This window comes from Channa argus, chromosome 22, assembly GCF_033026475.1.
Source record: "Channa argus isolate prfri chromosome 22, Channa argus male v1.0, whole genome shotgun sequence".
NCBI lineage: Eukaryota > Metazoa > Chordata > Actinopteri > Anabantiformes > Channidae > Channa > Channa argus.
In genome coordinates this window covers 13,251,291-13,266,729 of record NC_090218.1, presented here as the reverse complement: position 1 = coordinate 13,266,729, position 15,439 = coordinate 13,251,291, and the positions used below count along the sequence as shown (strand labels likewise).

The 15,439-nt window shown below is 40.3% G+C and overlaps 2 protein-coding genes across 7 annotated transcripts; one reads left to right on the top strand and one right to left on the bottom strand.

Moving 5' to 3' along the window:
• Positions 1–3,216: 3,216 nt before the first annotated feature.
• LOC137108254 (uncharacterized) lies at positions 3,217–12,828 on the bottom strand. Of its 6 annotated transcripts, XR_010912170.1 has the most exons (6): positions 12,671–12,828; positions 10,862–10,966; positions 8,043–10,773; positions 5,745–5,883; positions 5,524–5,641; positions 3,217–4,582 (listed from the first exon to the last, which is right to left on the bottom strand). XR_010912170.1 is itself a non-coding variant. In XM_067492631.1 (4 exons), the coding sequence occupies exons 3-4, from the start codon at positions 10,713–10,715 to the stop codon at positions 5,812–5,814; spliced, it is 2,745 nt and encodes a 914-aa protein (XP_067348732.1). In that variant the 5' UTR covers positions 10,716–10,773; positions 10,862–10,966; positions 12,671–12,828; the 3' UTR covers positions 3,217–5,811. The 6 variants fall into 6 exon arrangements, 2 of the variants coding, with proteins under 2 accessions (XP_067348732.1, XP_067348733.1); XR_010912169.1 differs by having other exon boundaries at positions 3,217–5,641; XR_010912171.1 differs by lacking the exon at positions 5,524–5,641.
• A 1,542-nt stretch (positions 12,829–14,370) lies between these two features.
• LOC137108293 (histone H1-like) lies at positions 14,371–15,429 on the top strand. Its single transcript, XM_067492699.1, has one exon. It carries the CDS (start codon positions 14,403–14,405, stop codon positions 15,057–15,059), a length of 657 nt encoding a protein of 218 aa, XP_067348800.1. The 5' UTR covers positions 14,371–14,402; the 3' UTR covers positions 15,060–15,429.
• The last annotated feature ends 10 nt before the right edge of the window (positions 15,430–15,439 follow it).

The following is a 15,439-nucleotide window of genomic DNA, read 5'->3' as shown; positions in this document are numbered from 1 at the left end:
GGCTAATGTGTTGGCACAGCAGCTAAATGAACTGTTTAATGTGAACTGACTGTGACTGTCCACACTGAGGGGACCAGGGTTTCCAACATCACACAAGTGTGTAAATCTTTGCCAGTGACACACACACATGCAACATGAATAAATGTCTCTGCCACTGCATTTTCTGTCTCAGCTGTTTGTCTCGTTTGATTCTCAATGGACTGAAGGGGAATTCAGTACAAGCTCCAACGTCAGGTAACAGAGACAGGTAGTTCCTGAATAGAAGAAGATTCATGTTGATGGTCAAACCCACATCTGGGCCTTGTTTTACTGATGAGAAGCTGCAGACATTGTATAAGTCCATTTGTTCAAGCTGAGCCTGTCCACATGGATGAAGTCACTAACACTGAGTGATACAAAGATCCTGAAATGATGCTGCAACTGATTTGTTGTTGTGAATTCTCCCCTCAGTGTGTGTGTGTGTGTGTGTTTGGCAGGTAGTTATCAGGCCTGTCCAGCTGCTCCATGCTCACTAAGCTCTTTACCGGCCAACACAATCCAGTCAGTCCGATATCAGCAGTGTCTGTCATGTTTACCTTTTCTTTCCTCATTATCCTCGCTTTTATAAAAACATCACATTTTTATAATGATGTGACTTCAGCTACTATCACAAAACATTTCCCTTTGCTGCCTTAGTCTCATTATCCCTGATAATTATTGTTTTTGCGTATTTAACGCCTTAAAGAAATGGGCTGCTACAACCAGTAAACTAAATATTTTATGTATGTTTCTACATTAAGTCAGTGATAGATTATCTTTTCAGTCACTATAAAACATATGCAGCCGTTGTCTTAGTTACAGGAGGGTTCACCTCCCTGCAGCCTCCTTTTATCCCTCCTTCGCTTTTAGCCCAAACTAATTCTAAGCAAAACGCCTAAAACCAGGCCTGAATCTACCTACTGGAGTTTTGAAGGATGAAACAAATATATCCACACAACCACAAAGAGACATGTCTACCCACCGTCTGTCTCTGATTCTTTAAATCTCCTACAGGCTGAGGGGGCATAAATGTCTTTTTACAATCACATCATGTAAATCAGTTTATGTCAGAGTTTAGAAAATGTTTCAGTGAAATGTCCTCTCAAGTGATGGAAACTGTGTGAGACAAACATTGTATTTAGACTTCAGCTAAATTCATCACCACATGTATCCAGGTCTAATTTAAGTCATTATATCATTAAGAACAGGGTCAGTTGTCAGAATTTCATTCATATCCATCTGGACTTAGACCAGGGATGGACCCAGAACTTGCTGGAGTGACTGCTCACCTGTCCCTCACTGTGTCTGTCTTAGTCCAGTTTGTGCAGTTTGGAAATGGAAATGTCCACAGTGTTGGAGACCAACATCACCCACCTCAGCCTAAATCATCATTTACAGTCATGTAATCTGCTTCTATAATATTATATTACATAGAGTTTTTATCCAAAGCACTTTACCATTACGTCTCATTTCCCCAGAGAGAGCAAAGCCTTTAAATGTGTCCAATCAGATCACAGCTAATGTGAAGAAATCCCCAGGAGTGCACAGTGTTAGCACACAGATAATGTGCTGTTCATTAATATTCGGGATGTTTTACCTCACCACACACCTACCGTCCTGTCCTAGTCTCCTCCAGGTGGTCCACTTTCTGCCCCCAGCACCTGTCAATCATCCTGAAGAGCTGTCATCTCGCCTGAGGCTGTAAAAACCTGCACAGGTGCTGAGGAGGCAGACAGTCGACACGAAGCATCTGAAAATTAAAGACTTGTGTGTGTTTCAGCAGAAATCAGTGTTTCCCTTCACTCATCTTCAGTTCAATTAACAGAGAAATGAAAAGTGCGATAAGGTCTTCTTACAACTAATCAGTTAAATTTAACAGGGACCAGTTTGGACAAAGGCAGCAAAAGAAATGCAGGAGAAAATGAACAAGGGTGAGAAGAGGGGGTGGGAAATAAAAAGAGTAAGAGAAACAGAGCAAAGAAAGTAGGGAGAAGAGAAAACAAGAGATGAAAAAACAAGGACGACGAGAAAGTTGAGGCAGGGAATAAAAAATTCCAAGACAAGGAAAGAATGAAATGATAAAAGGGAGACATGAAAGAAAGAAATTAAAAAATGAAGGGAATACAAAGGAAAAGGTTGGAGAACCAGAGAGCAAACAGATGAGGAGAAAGAAAAGGGATGTAGGAAAGAGATAAAATGAGAAAGGATATGAGTGAAAATGAAAGGAACAAAGGAAGGAGAAGAGGACAGAAGAAAGATGGTGAACTTTTGGAAATGGTATTTTTCATTTACAAACATAGCAGTACTGGACTATTAATTAGCAGAACGTCTCTGCCTCGTCATTGCACACCTGAACAGGTGAAGAAACTGTTGGGGCAATTGTGATCACAGCTGCTTCGTCTTTGTGCTAAGCTAGGCAAACTCGTCTTTCATCCCTGATCCGTCTTCTTCTGTCTCTGAGGCAGAATTTTAACGAGCATGAGCCTCAGATGAAAGACTTCCTTTTTGTTCTTTCTGTGCATAAAGTTACAGTAACGACAACAAAGCTGGCGAACGAAGATACAACAAAAACCCATCAGCCAACTAACCAGAACCACAGTAACTACCAGCCTGGGGAAGGAGGGAGTTAATGAGTGGAACCATCAGATGAAAAAGACTTCTTCTCTCACCTCACCACTGATGGAGGAAATTAAGCTTTGTGTTTCATGTCAGGACGAGTCTCACTGCATCTCTGTGGTCTTTAAGTGCTGACATCCTGTGGACATTTATTCCAAAGCCAGTCTGCTCTGACACTACACTGCAGTGGTGGAAATACATTTACTCAAGACATTAAAAATGCATTTCAGTTTTATCCAGTTTTATTCATCTGCAGAGGATTCAGAGGGAAATGAATCGGCATCATCGCCACTGCTCATTTTACAAAGGTTCAGGTTCCACTCTTTTTGTGTTAATCAGGCGTTAACTGAAAGACATCTGTGTCTCAGCAGGAAAAACCTGCAGCCATTTTACGCCAATGTCCACTTTCTTTTGTGCAGGGCCTTCAGCTGTAGTTTACAGACCGACTCAGGGGCCTTCAGCAGAGGAGGAGGTGGTGGAGCCCAAACACAGAGCTAACACACATCAAGAATCACGCTGCAGAAACAATAAACTGTTTGCTACTGAGTTATCGAGTGAATAAATACTTTTATTTACGTGTTGTACACCTAACAGAGACAGGACAAAAAAACACATAAATTTAAAGACGCAGTAAAGTCTTTTGAAAACATTTAACTCAAAGCTCATGATAAACAGCACAGTAAAACACTGACCGACTTCATTCTTCATTCGCTGAATGAAAGACTCAGAAATGCCAAATCCTGACTGTGCACAGACTTGTGGGCTCTGCTCAGCTTGAGAGTGATGTTCTGCTCACTCTGGTTTGTTTAGTATCTACTTTGACCATTTGTCTAGAACATTACACCACAGCACAACTCATTTAAAAATGAGAACTCTAACCCAAACTTGGAAAATAATTATGTTTTCTTGCCCGTAGAGTAGTCAGAGCAATTGTCTGACATAATAATAAATCTATTAGATAATCACAATGTGTCAGCCTTTTCTCCACCTCACACGACTCCATCCTACATCACCAGTTATTGACAGTTTAGAGCCCATTTGATACTTTCACTAGCAAACAGCTCATAGCACTGTTTTGGACTTTATCACTTTTGGTTTGATTAGAACAGACCCAGATCTCTACAGCATAATCCAGGATTGGACAGACACAATAATTCAACACTTGTGTGTTAGTGTTATAACACAGATCATTACAAAGCTTTACATTATTCAGAACAGCTCCCAAAGACCTGGAGGCAGTGAGACAGGATCCTGATGTCAAATCAACGTACACAGTGATGATACAGTGACGCTGGATTTCCCGCTGCCTGTTTATTGTGGTCATGTCACCATACATCACCCAACACGTTGTTTTTCCTCTGCTGAGTCAAAATGAAGGAGGCTCCAGTAAAAACATGTTGGATGTAAAAAGCTCATCCAGATTCTGTTGTGATCCAGCAGGGAAGCACATGTTGCTTTTTATTCATATCTGCAGATAATTCTCAGGATTTGTTGTGTAGCTGTGAATTAAATGCAGATTTGCAGAGTGGATTCTTAAATCCCCTGAGCTGCACACGCAAGTAAGCGTGAGCTCTGCAGCCTCCATCCCTGTGTGAATAAAGGTTTTTTTAATGTCTGGAGACGTTGGTTCTGTTGGATTATGTTGGAGGTCTGCTGTGAGTCTCTGAGCAGATTATGCATCAAGATGAGAATGAGTGGGCTGTGTGTGTGTGTGTGTGTGTGTCACTGTGTCAGTGCAGATGAGCCTCTCAGGGGACAGTGTGTCCGTTTGTTTTGTACATCAGAGACTACACACACACACTGGACTCATTGCGACCTCTACTTTTCTAAGTGGTCTTCATCAGTTCCTCCACCTTCAGCATTGAAACGTTTTGACTGAAGTTGAGTGATGTCTCCTGCAGCATCCACCCTCCCAGCTCATTTTATGGGGGAAGCAGCAGGTTTTTAGCTGTTTGCAGATGCACATAATGGAAAAAAAAAGACAGTTATTTTAATGTGAGGAACATGTTTATTTTAGTCCAACAGCAAAAAAAATGCTACTGCATTAAGGCACAGCAGTTCATACTTACAACGGATCTGTGCACGTCCAGGAATTTGTGTCCATGTGGACTGTCCACACTAACGTGCACTGAGTGATGACCCTCGACAAGTTTGATATCACACAGAAGACAGTTTGTTTTGTAAGTCTCTGTTAGGAATGTCCCGATATCAACATTTTTCCACCTCCACCTACCAGTTCACCTCTCCGAGACAAAACTTTGATTTCTGAGGACAACCAGCAGTCCCACAAAGCATTAGAGCATTTAACATAAGACAAAAAATTAGCTGCTGCTGTCATTAGGATTAATTCGGATTCTGTCTTTGTTTCAGTGTGGACCAAAGTGGTGGACTGAAGTGAGTCTACGGGCAAAAACTAATTAAAAAAAGAAAATATGAATCATTTAATCTCCATTAGCCAGTGTTACGTGACGATTGTTTAAATGGGAAAAGACAACCAGGCACCACAGTACAAGCACCAACTCATCTGGTTTCAGAAACCCGTAGCCTTTAATTTCAGCCTCCCACAGTGATGGTAAAGCCATGATTCTCTGCGTGTCAGGCTCTATTTTTACTCAGTATTTTTAGGTGTTTCTGGTGCAGTGTAGGTTGGGAAAACAGGGCGACAGCCATATTCAGATGATGGAAACACAAGAAGTGCAGCAGGTGCTACAACAGTTTTTTCTGCTTTTCTGTTAAACTCATGATGACTGATTTACATCCGTAGTTTTAAGTATTTTGTTGTATAAATATTTCTATTTTAGGGCTTTTCCATTGTGGCATTCTGTCCCCATCTTCATGCAGAGTTCGTTTCAGAGCAGCAATCTGACAGTTGCAGTCAGACTGACTCACCGTGTGACTGAGGAGGTTTTTACTGTTTGAGGCTCTGCAAACGTTAACATCCTGGTGACAGGAGGGGACGAAGAGTGAGACTCAGGCTGGAAACAATGACCCACCATCTGTCTGAGAACTTGTGCAATAAGATAAAGAGAAAAATAACTCAGCGCAAATATTCAGATACTTTACTAAAGTAAAAGTATTCATGCATTCATGTAGAAAATACTTTCACTCACTATATGACATCATATTATTAACCCTGAATCACTGATGCCGAGCTGGATCAGGTGGAAACTGGTCATCTCAGTGGTTCCCAAAGTGGGGGTAGGGCCCCTCCAACAGGTCAGCAGATAAATGTGAGGGTTTGTCAAGTGACTAATGGGCCAACAGAGAAGAAAGGTGGATTTAGAATAATACCTGTGTGGTTGCTAAGCACCAGCTTTGTTTTTCAGGGAACAATGTTCAGGATTGTTGAGGACTTGTAGGACCTGCAGGGATCTGTATAAAATTAAAGTTTAACATCTAAATTTGCAAAATAACTAAGAGTAACAGCTGTCAGACAAATCTAGTTACAAAAAGCTCATATTTATAGAGCTGTAATATAAAAGCAAATCAGTTATTAGTGAAATCACACCTAACAAACTAAAATTATGGTTTTAAAATGAACAAATGTTCTAATAACTGTTCAGTGGATGCTGCTGCAGTTTCTACAGTACTGTCTGCGCAGTGGACAGTTTCGGTTTGTACTGATGGGATTAAAACAGGAACTGGTCCCAGTAAAGATTGGAGTCCTGCTTCCATCTGCTGGTGATTCTCAGTTACTGACACTGAGCAGAACTCATTAACAAATGAACATTTACATGGGTTTAAAGCACTGACTCAAACTAATCCAACCTCATTTTAAAGGTCACTAAAAGGTAAAAACTGTTTGAAACATGTAGAAATATCTGTCCTAACAATTTGCACTTATACATTATAGGCCAGATATCAGAGAGTTAAAAACTTTAGAATGTAGAATGTATTTTTAATTGTGTCATTTAATATTTTAATTAATTTAGTTTTTTAACTTTAGTTTTTATGGTTTTTACTGGACCAAGCTTTATTTCTACAAATCTGCTGCTCCTTATCTGAATATGTGAAAGTATTTACCATTCACCGTTGTATTTACATGCTTTTGAAGACAGCAGTCGTGGACTAGGACTAAAAGTATTGATGCACAAACTTCTCATTTCCCTACAAATGACACAGGGGAGTGAAAAGTACTATTACATTATGATTTGTAGTGAACATGTTCAATTTCAGGGATCTGGTGGTTGACTGAAATAAAACCATGATAATAAAGTTTTTAATGCGCAGTTCGTGATAATGTCAAAGAAAGTTCATAAAACAGAATGATAAAGTGAAAAACTATAAATCTACCTCAGGAAAACACATTTTCATTAACAAACTTATAGACTGAAACAATAGTTAATCTGCTAAACTCAAGACCAGAACCCACACGTGTTAAACCTCCAATTAACTGCACAACATCTGAATTGAAATCCACATTAACATTTACAGCTGATTAATATGTGTGTAATTTGATTTAGTGTATGACGTGTAAGACTGTTATAGTAGATGTGACATGTTGGTCACAGACGCTTAATGACATATTGAAGTTATTAAAAAGTGTTTCCTGTTTCCAGTAATAAGGTGTTTCTGGTTTTAACACTGTTGGAAATGTTTGATTTCAATGTCCACAGAGTAAGAAACATTTGTATTAGTTCACTTGTTTCATCCACTTTTTTCATCTTTTACTGTATTTAAATCGTTGTTAAATAAACAACTACATTTCCAAACCGTTTACACCGATGAGCCACAACATTAAATGGCGGCTTTACCAATTTTCAAGTTGCTTTTTATGGCTTTAGCTTACGTTGTAAATTAATAAATAAATATTTCTCTGCTTCCAGCTGAAAAACTGTTATCATTGGCAGTTAAGATGATGTCATCTGGGGGAGCTCTGGAAAAGCAGGTTGACCATGATTACAAATTTCATATTGTGAACACCACAGCATAATCTGAGCTAATGGTTCCTCCAAGTGATGTCATGTGGAGGCATTTTTCAGCCAGAATTAGATATATTTTAATGTAGGGATGGCATTTATACACATGTACTACCCAAACTAGAGCCAAAAGAAGCTAGTTCAAAATTAACGAAGGTGCCCTTTGCACTTTTATTTCAAAACAATAACAGAGGTAAAATGATCTAAGCCTTTTGAATTTTGTTTTATTTAAAAAAAACAAACAAAAAAAACTTTACTTTCTCAGATGGGCAGATCCCATGGAGTAGTAACATCTCTCTCTCCTCTTCTAGCAGCAGCCCAACCCAGTAAACATGGTCCATAACATTTACAGTTCGTTTCAAATGGCCACTTATATAAAGCTTTTATCCAAAGTGAACTGGGCTAAACAAAAACCAACCTGTCAAAGCTGAGACTGAAATCAATATTATCAGAATACTGTCTCTCACAGTATGACTATTCCAACTCTACCTCAAGGTCAACAGGTTGTAGTTTTCGGACAAACACGATGTCGTCCTCATCACTAAAGTCCGGCTCGTCAAAGCTGTCCTCTTGCTCTTCTTTACAGACGATCTGTGGACACTCAGAGAACTCCATGGGCAACTCAAACACTTTGCTGAGATAACCCTCCTTCCTGCCATTTTTACCCACCATGGCTATCACCTGAGAGGCAATGGACCAAGCGAACTCCACCTTCCGGTGGCTCTGGGAGCTCAGATCAAAGTTGTACTCCAGAATCTCATACAGAGCAGGAACATATCTGTTGCAGTTTTGTTCTACATATTGGTGCACCTCAAAAAGAACTCCCCTGGTCAGCACTTCTAAATCCAGTTTTGTTTTGGTTTGCGATTTTGAGTCGATCTCAAGGTCCAGCCCTATTTTCTTACAGATGTGATACCTGCTGATCTCTGTGTACTGTGGCGTGTTCAGAGTCAAAGCTTCTTTTGTTGTGTCAAGCTTTACGTCTTCTGTATCCAGATCCACTGGACCACTGTGAGTTTTGAACTGTGATTGACTGTTGAGTGGGACGACCATATTCAGCCACCTGTTTATCTTTGGTGACATGCTTTGCTTTTTCATTAAACTTTTCTGTGTCACATACCATTTTTTCATCACCCGTGCGGCCTCGCTTGTCCTACCTTGCAGATGCACATCAAAATTGTGTTCAAGCACATCATTAACAATCTCACGGACTGACCCACACAGCTCTCTGGTGAAGCTAAAAATTTCAAGAACAGCGCCCGTGGTGAGAGCAGTCAAATCAAGCTTCTTGTTTTCTGGAAGTTCTTTTGACGACCAAAGGTTTACACCCAACTTTCTACAGTACGGGTGACGCTTCACCTGTTTCTGATGGCTTGTACCTGAACCTGACAAATCCCAGTTCTCCTGCTGCTTTTGTTCAAGTTCCAGTTCAGTTTGGGAATAACTGGTCACATCAACTATGTTGTAAACCTTAGGAAACTGAAAGGGACTACTGAGAAACTTTGCTTTCTTCCTATCAGGGTGGGTCTGAAGAACCTTTTCTTTTGTTATGATGTAATAAATAAAATTGCGCAGATGCGTGTCATCGTGGAAAGAAAGGTGAAAGTTGTTCCCTAGAATGTCAAATAAGAAACTGCGTAGGCTCTTTGTCATTGCAGTTGCAAATTTAAAAACTTCTAATAAAACCCAGTTGGTGAGTAATTGTAGATCCAAGTTCTGTTTGTTGCCTGAACCGACATTAAAGTCTAAACCTATTTCTCTACAGTGAGCAAACAAGTCGTTCACTCTGCTCAACCTCAGGAGTTGTTTACAGCGAGCAGCACGCCTCATCCATAGTTTCTGCTTTGCCGTTTTTACTTTTTTGTCCCCGATTTTGTCTTCAGAAAACAGACCACCCTTTGTTTTAGGACTCCTGTCCTTTAGATGATAGTTGTTGCTGATGGTCTGAGGCTGCGCTGGAAAGCGGAAAGCTTCTTTCTCTTCTTCTTTTTGTGCATCCAATGACACTGACAATTTTGTTTCGACAGCTGTTCCTGACAAACTTTCAAGATCATTTTTTTCTGTTTCGGCCTCTGCACCCGACTGCATTTCTGTCTCAAAATCAACTGGACACATGTATGACAGATCAGAGTCCTGCCAGATTTCTTGGGCATCACTGTCCCTGTGCCTCAGTGTTTCCCTTCTCTTACTTGCCACAGTTAGCTTTTCCAGGTCGTTGAAATCAGTGTCAGGGTTTTTTCTCTTTTTATACTTCTGTTCACGTTTTTTGTACTGGACTTGAAACATCTCCTTTCGGAAAGTGTCCTTGTCTTCGGGCGTTAGGCAGGCGTTTTTCTTCTCAATAAGTTTGTTCAACTGTATATGAAACATAATTTTGTCCAACTCCAGGCCAAAGTTTTGCTTGACTATGTCATTAACCATCTGCTTGTGTGTTCCACAAAGTGCTCTAGAAAAGTCAAGAAGCTCCATCATCAGACCGATGGTCACAAGATTTGGCGCTAGTTTGTGTTTGGGCGGTTCATGTGGTCGAACAGCTAGATTCACACCAGTTTTTTTACAGAAAGGGTAACCTTCACCTGTTCGTTTTAACCGAAATCCTCCTTTTCTCTTTAAAATGAACGCACTGCTTGTGACTCTATCACTCGCTCTCTTCTGGTTTTCTGGAGACTGTCTGTTCTTGCTGCCATCAGTGAGGAGTGAAATATCTGTGATTTTGTTCCTTTTAGGGTAGTATCGTTTAGGCACCTCGGACTCTGTGGATGCCTTTATAATGTCTGGGTCAGGTAGTGGAAATGTTTCTGCCCATTTATGAGGTCTCAGCTTCGTTGCATCCTTAAGCTGCTTTATTTTATTATGAACACGTGTTGCATACTCATAGGACTGCATGTCATTATCAGCATCCACGCCAAGGTCAAAGTTGAACTCTAGTATTTCAAACAAAAAATACTTCTCAGACCTGGTCACAGTTTTGGCAAATTCACAAATCTCCAGCATAACAGCATTCGTCAGCAGATGTTGATCTAACTTTTCTTCCCTTTCCAACGCAGCATTGAACTCCAAACCAATTTTAACTGACTCTGGGAAGGGGAGTGAAACTTTCTGACACCTAATCCCATGGTAAATGCGTCGCTGCCAAACGTAGTAGTCATCTATGCCTTCCATGCTGAAAACCAAACGTGACAGAAGTTGAGTCCTGACTGCAGAGATTTAGTTGACTTTTCTGTAAAACAGGACAGTAGTTTCACTGTAAACATGCAGAGTACGAGTGTCCTGAAAAGCCAAGTGAAAGAAACAAAACTCCCACTCACTTAATTATCTCAACACCTCAGAAACTGGATCCAAACAGACTTCTAGTGGAATCCTCTGCAAAGGGATATTGACTTGATATCAGCTTCTGTATAACTGCAACATATCTATGTGAGTAAACACAGGACACACAGTTTAAGTTAGTAACATTGAAAGAAGTTACAGAAGTCGTAAAACATATTTCATCTGTGGATCCCTCTGCTATATTATGGCTTCCGGTTTCAGTGTTTTCCCTTTACACTTCACATGGACTTAAAATATAAAATATAATAAAATATAGACAAAAGTCATTGTTGTGTACTGCCTAACATGACGTCTTCAGATATTCTATCCTAAATCAGAGTTTAGAGTAAAATCAGATAGAACAAACAAACAACAAAAATAAAAAAAAATCACGTAACAGAAAGCCGAACATTTCAACTTTCTTTCTCAAAATTAAATTGGAGAATTATTCAAATTAGTCAGCAGCAGTTTATTCAATTAGTTCTGTTCTATTAATTGAGCTCTATTATGACTGTACTCAACAATGTTGAGAATCACTTCAAAGTAATATATTTTATTATAAATGTAATTTATTGAACTTTTGACTGTTAAAGTAATTTACTAATGAAATGACAAATAGATTGGCCACTTACATCTGGATACGAGTGAATCTTATAAACAATCTTTGTGCATCTGTCTCTCTCTCACACACACACACACACACACACACCCCAATATCCATTTCTCTTTGTAATATTGTTTTAAGAAGCTGATATTCCTTTACTTCTAAGGATTCTTATCGGGATACATTGGGAAGATATTGGTGTCAATGATTCATTGCACAATGAACGAACTAATGAGTTAAGAGAAAAACCTAAGGAAATACGGGTACACTTTTTCATAAATAAAAAGCTGTTAACATTATCATGGCAGTTAAATTAAAAATATTTTGTTTATCTTTGTGACTTGGATTATGATTTGATCACATTTTACCCCCACTTATTGCAGAAAACCGCAAGGTTCACATTGTTATTGTAACTGTAAATTATTTATTGATTTGTTTTGTCTTCTTTTCTGTCTTACAGTATCTCACCGATACATTTTGTATTTAGACCAGGTGGCTCAATTATTTTATTTATGTATTCTTATTAAATTGGTTCTTAGATTTTTATTTCCTTTTAGTATTTCAAAAATGTCTCTTTGGTTCTTTGGATTATTGTGTTTAATTACACTTCTGGATTTTGTAAAAATCCAAATCTAAAATCTAATATTTTTTACTGTAAAGCATTTTAGTTGCTAAGTTGCTATAGAAATATACCTTGATTTGATGCAATTAACAGAGCAGCTATTGTGATGTGAGTAATGTGCACAAAAGTGATAAATCGGTAATGTTTTGTACACCTGTGTCGCCTGAGATTATTTTGTGAAACTCCAAATTTTAAATTCAAAATAACTCATTAGTTTATTAAATAGAGATTGGCGTTTTTACCAATGGGAAGAAACGCAGCATTACTTGGAACGTCTCTTCTATCTGCTTCAGTTCTGCTCCAAAATGGCCGCTACTTGCGAACACAACTTTACTATCAAGGTTTAGAAATCTCCACGCTCCATCCCGCAGTAAAGTGCGTGAAACAGCTCGACTGCCAGTCAACAGTGTCTCCGAGCGAAAGCAAAGATCCTGAACCGTTAGTGAAGCTACGAAAAGAGGACTCACCATTAATGCTAACGTTAGCCTGACGGAGAAAGCTAACAGCGGGTTAGAACCGCAGGCAGATGGGAGCATTTAGCGGGTCCGAATTAGCACTGAAAAAATTAATACAGACACTCACCTGAGACTGAGGCCACCACCGCTCGTCTGCAGGTTTGAGAGGTGGCGAACTACACGATAAATGTAATGTTTGAAGGAGCTGCTCTGCTGCAACACGCCACCAAACAACATGTAAACTGCCACTGAAGGCCGCGTTCAAGGACCCGTCGGACAGGACAGACTTCAAAGAAAGGGACAGTACTCCAGAGTTGGTAGTAGTACACGAGTAGAGTACTCTGGTAGAATCATAAATGTTAGACTACTACAATAAACGTACACGATTTAGAATCAGAAAACTGTTTATTGCCAGGCACAGCTAAGAACACTTAACACTACTAGGAATTTGTCTTGGTGTCAAACATATATTCTAAAAAATAAAGTTAGAATTATTCCTGTTAATTAACCTATTATTGATTTACAAATAATTTATAATACTTTTCAGTTTCTCAGGACAAATCTTCATCCTCATTATGGATCAGAATAAATAGTAAAGGGTATGCGAATATGCAATATTGTCATTTGTATTTGTGAAATTACAAATTTATTCTGATTTTTGCAGTGCAGGTCTAAACCCGGTAGAAATTACGAAAAGTAGAAATAAAAAAACTGAGCCAAATCAACATGCGGACAATTATCCGCTGTGGCGACCCTGAACTCACGGGATAAAAAATAAAATTAAAATAAAACTGGTAAAGAGTGAAACAACTAAGAAAAAATAATCTAACAAAACCAAACACATAAAATCAGACAGAAAACACTTAATAATTCACTGTAAAGCCAAGATGTCGTTTCTCTCTAATGGAGACAATATTTAAAATGGAAATTAGAAATAAACGCCCAGCGAAAATAGGTAGACATTCAGAAATGTGTTTATTTGAATATTTCTCCATATCTTTTTTAATGCAGATAAAAAACTGAATAAAACCTAGGAATAAACAAACAAACACCATAATAAACTCAGCTGGTGAGTTCTTTTAAAATAAAACTGTCCACGTCTTACATAAAAACACAGCAGTCATTACTTGGATTTGTCTCTGGGACAAACCTGATCCCCTTCATGTCACATGATCGTTTCCGTGTTACAACGGCACATGATTAAAACCCGCTCATATTACAGAAATCTAAAATAACCAAATAATTCATAAACTAAATCATGTTGTTGGTGCCTTGTGTTAAAAGTCAGGTTCAATGCATAAATAAAAAGTGAATTTGCAGCGGTTTTGAGGCCGAAGTCTGTCTGTGAACCGGTTCAGTCACAGACAACATGCGTGTGTTTACGTCCAGCACAAACTTCACTGATTAAAACAAAACGAAGCGCGTTATGGGAGTGAGCCCACTGTCCCCGCATCATCGGGGGTCTCTACTTTCTGCAGCACCGCTGAATTATATAATACGACCCCCTTTGAACAATTTTATTAGACGAAAAGTGAAGAAAACTCGCTGCGGGTTGGACGAAGTCACGGTGTCTCAGGGAGGTTTGAGGACTGTCTGAGTCAAATCAAAGAGTCCCTGTGGACAAACAGGAGCTCTGTCTGAAGGTAAGGACCGCGTCTCATTGCTGCACTAACATTTGTGTTTGTAAACCTCTGTTTTCTGTGGATTTTATCCCCCAAACGCAGTGGAGAAAACACAAGTGTCGCAGCTTTTCTGCATTTCCGCAGCGCGGCCGGGCGGGTTGCCTCTCCACGGTTCTCATATCCGTTATAATTCCCGCCTCCTCCGCTGAGTGCGGACAGACGCCGAGGAAAACGAACATGGCAGAAGAAGCTCCAGCTCAAGCAGCGGCTCCAACAGCAGCCGCCCCGGGTAAGGCTCCGGCTAAATCCCCGAAGAAGAAGGCCGCTTCCCGGCCTAAGAAGGAGGGACCTAGTCTGCCGAAGCTCATCGTCAGCGCTGTGGCCGAGTCCAAGGAGCGGAAGGGGACGTCGCTGGCGGCCCTGAAGAAGCTGTTGGCCGCTAAAGGGGTCGATGTGACCAAAGCCAACAAACGGATCAACATTACCGTCACTAAGCTGGTAACCCAGGGAACCCTGACCCAGACCAAGGGAACCGGCGCTTCCGGCTCCTTTAAGATCGCCAAGAAGGAGCCGAAAGCCGCTAAACCAGCGAAGAAAGTGGTGAAGAAGAAGGCTCCGGTTAAAGCCAAGAAGCCCTCCACCAAGAAACCCGCAGCCGCTAAAAAGCCCAAAGCGGCGGCAGCCAAAAAGCCAGCAGCCGCTAAGAAATCCCCTAAGAAGGTGAAGAAGCCCGCAGCGGCAGTCAAGAAATCGGCAAAGAGTCCTAAAAAAGCCGCCAAGAGCCCCAAGAAGGTGCCGAAGAAGGCACCGGCAGCCAAGAAAGCCCCCGTTAAGAAGGCGGCAAAGCCCGCGGCCAAACCCAAGGCCAAGAAGGCAGCAGCGAAGAAGAAGTGAACGGACCTCCTCAACCAACACAAAGGCTCTTTTAAGAGCCACACACCCGCACTGAAGAGCTGATTCCCGGTGTGATTTGTAGCGCCATCTGTGCCAAACTTACGGGGAACTGGTCAGAAAAGCCGGGACTGAGCTGTTGTAGCGGCTTCATCGGTCCAAACGTTTTTACGTTTCAGAAACTGTAGTTTGGGTCAGAGAGAGAGAGAGTGTGTGTGTGTGTGTAGGGTTTTTCTACTATTTGTAACTTGACTGTGTAGAACAGTTACTGATCCAAACCAACAGCAGGTTGTTGTTGTTGTTTATATTGTTTAAAGTATAAAGCACTGGATGATCTTCATCAATAAAATGTACCTAATTTTCTAACTAGTGACTTTTTGTAT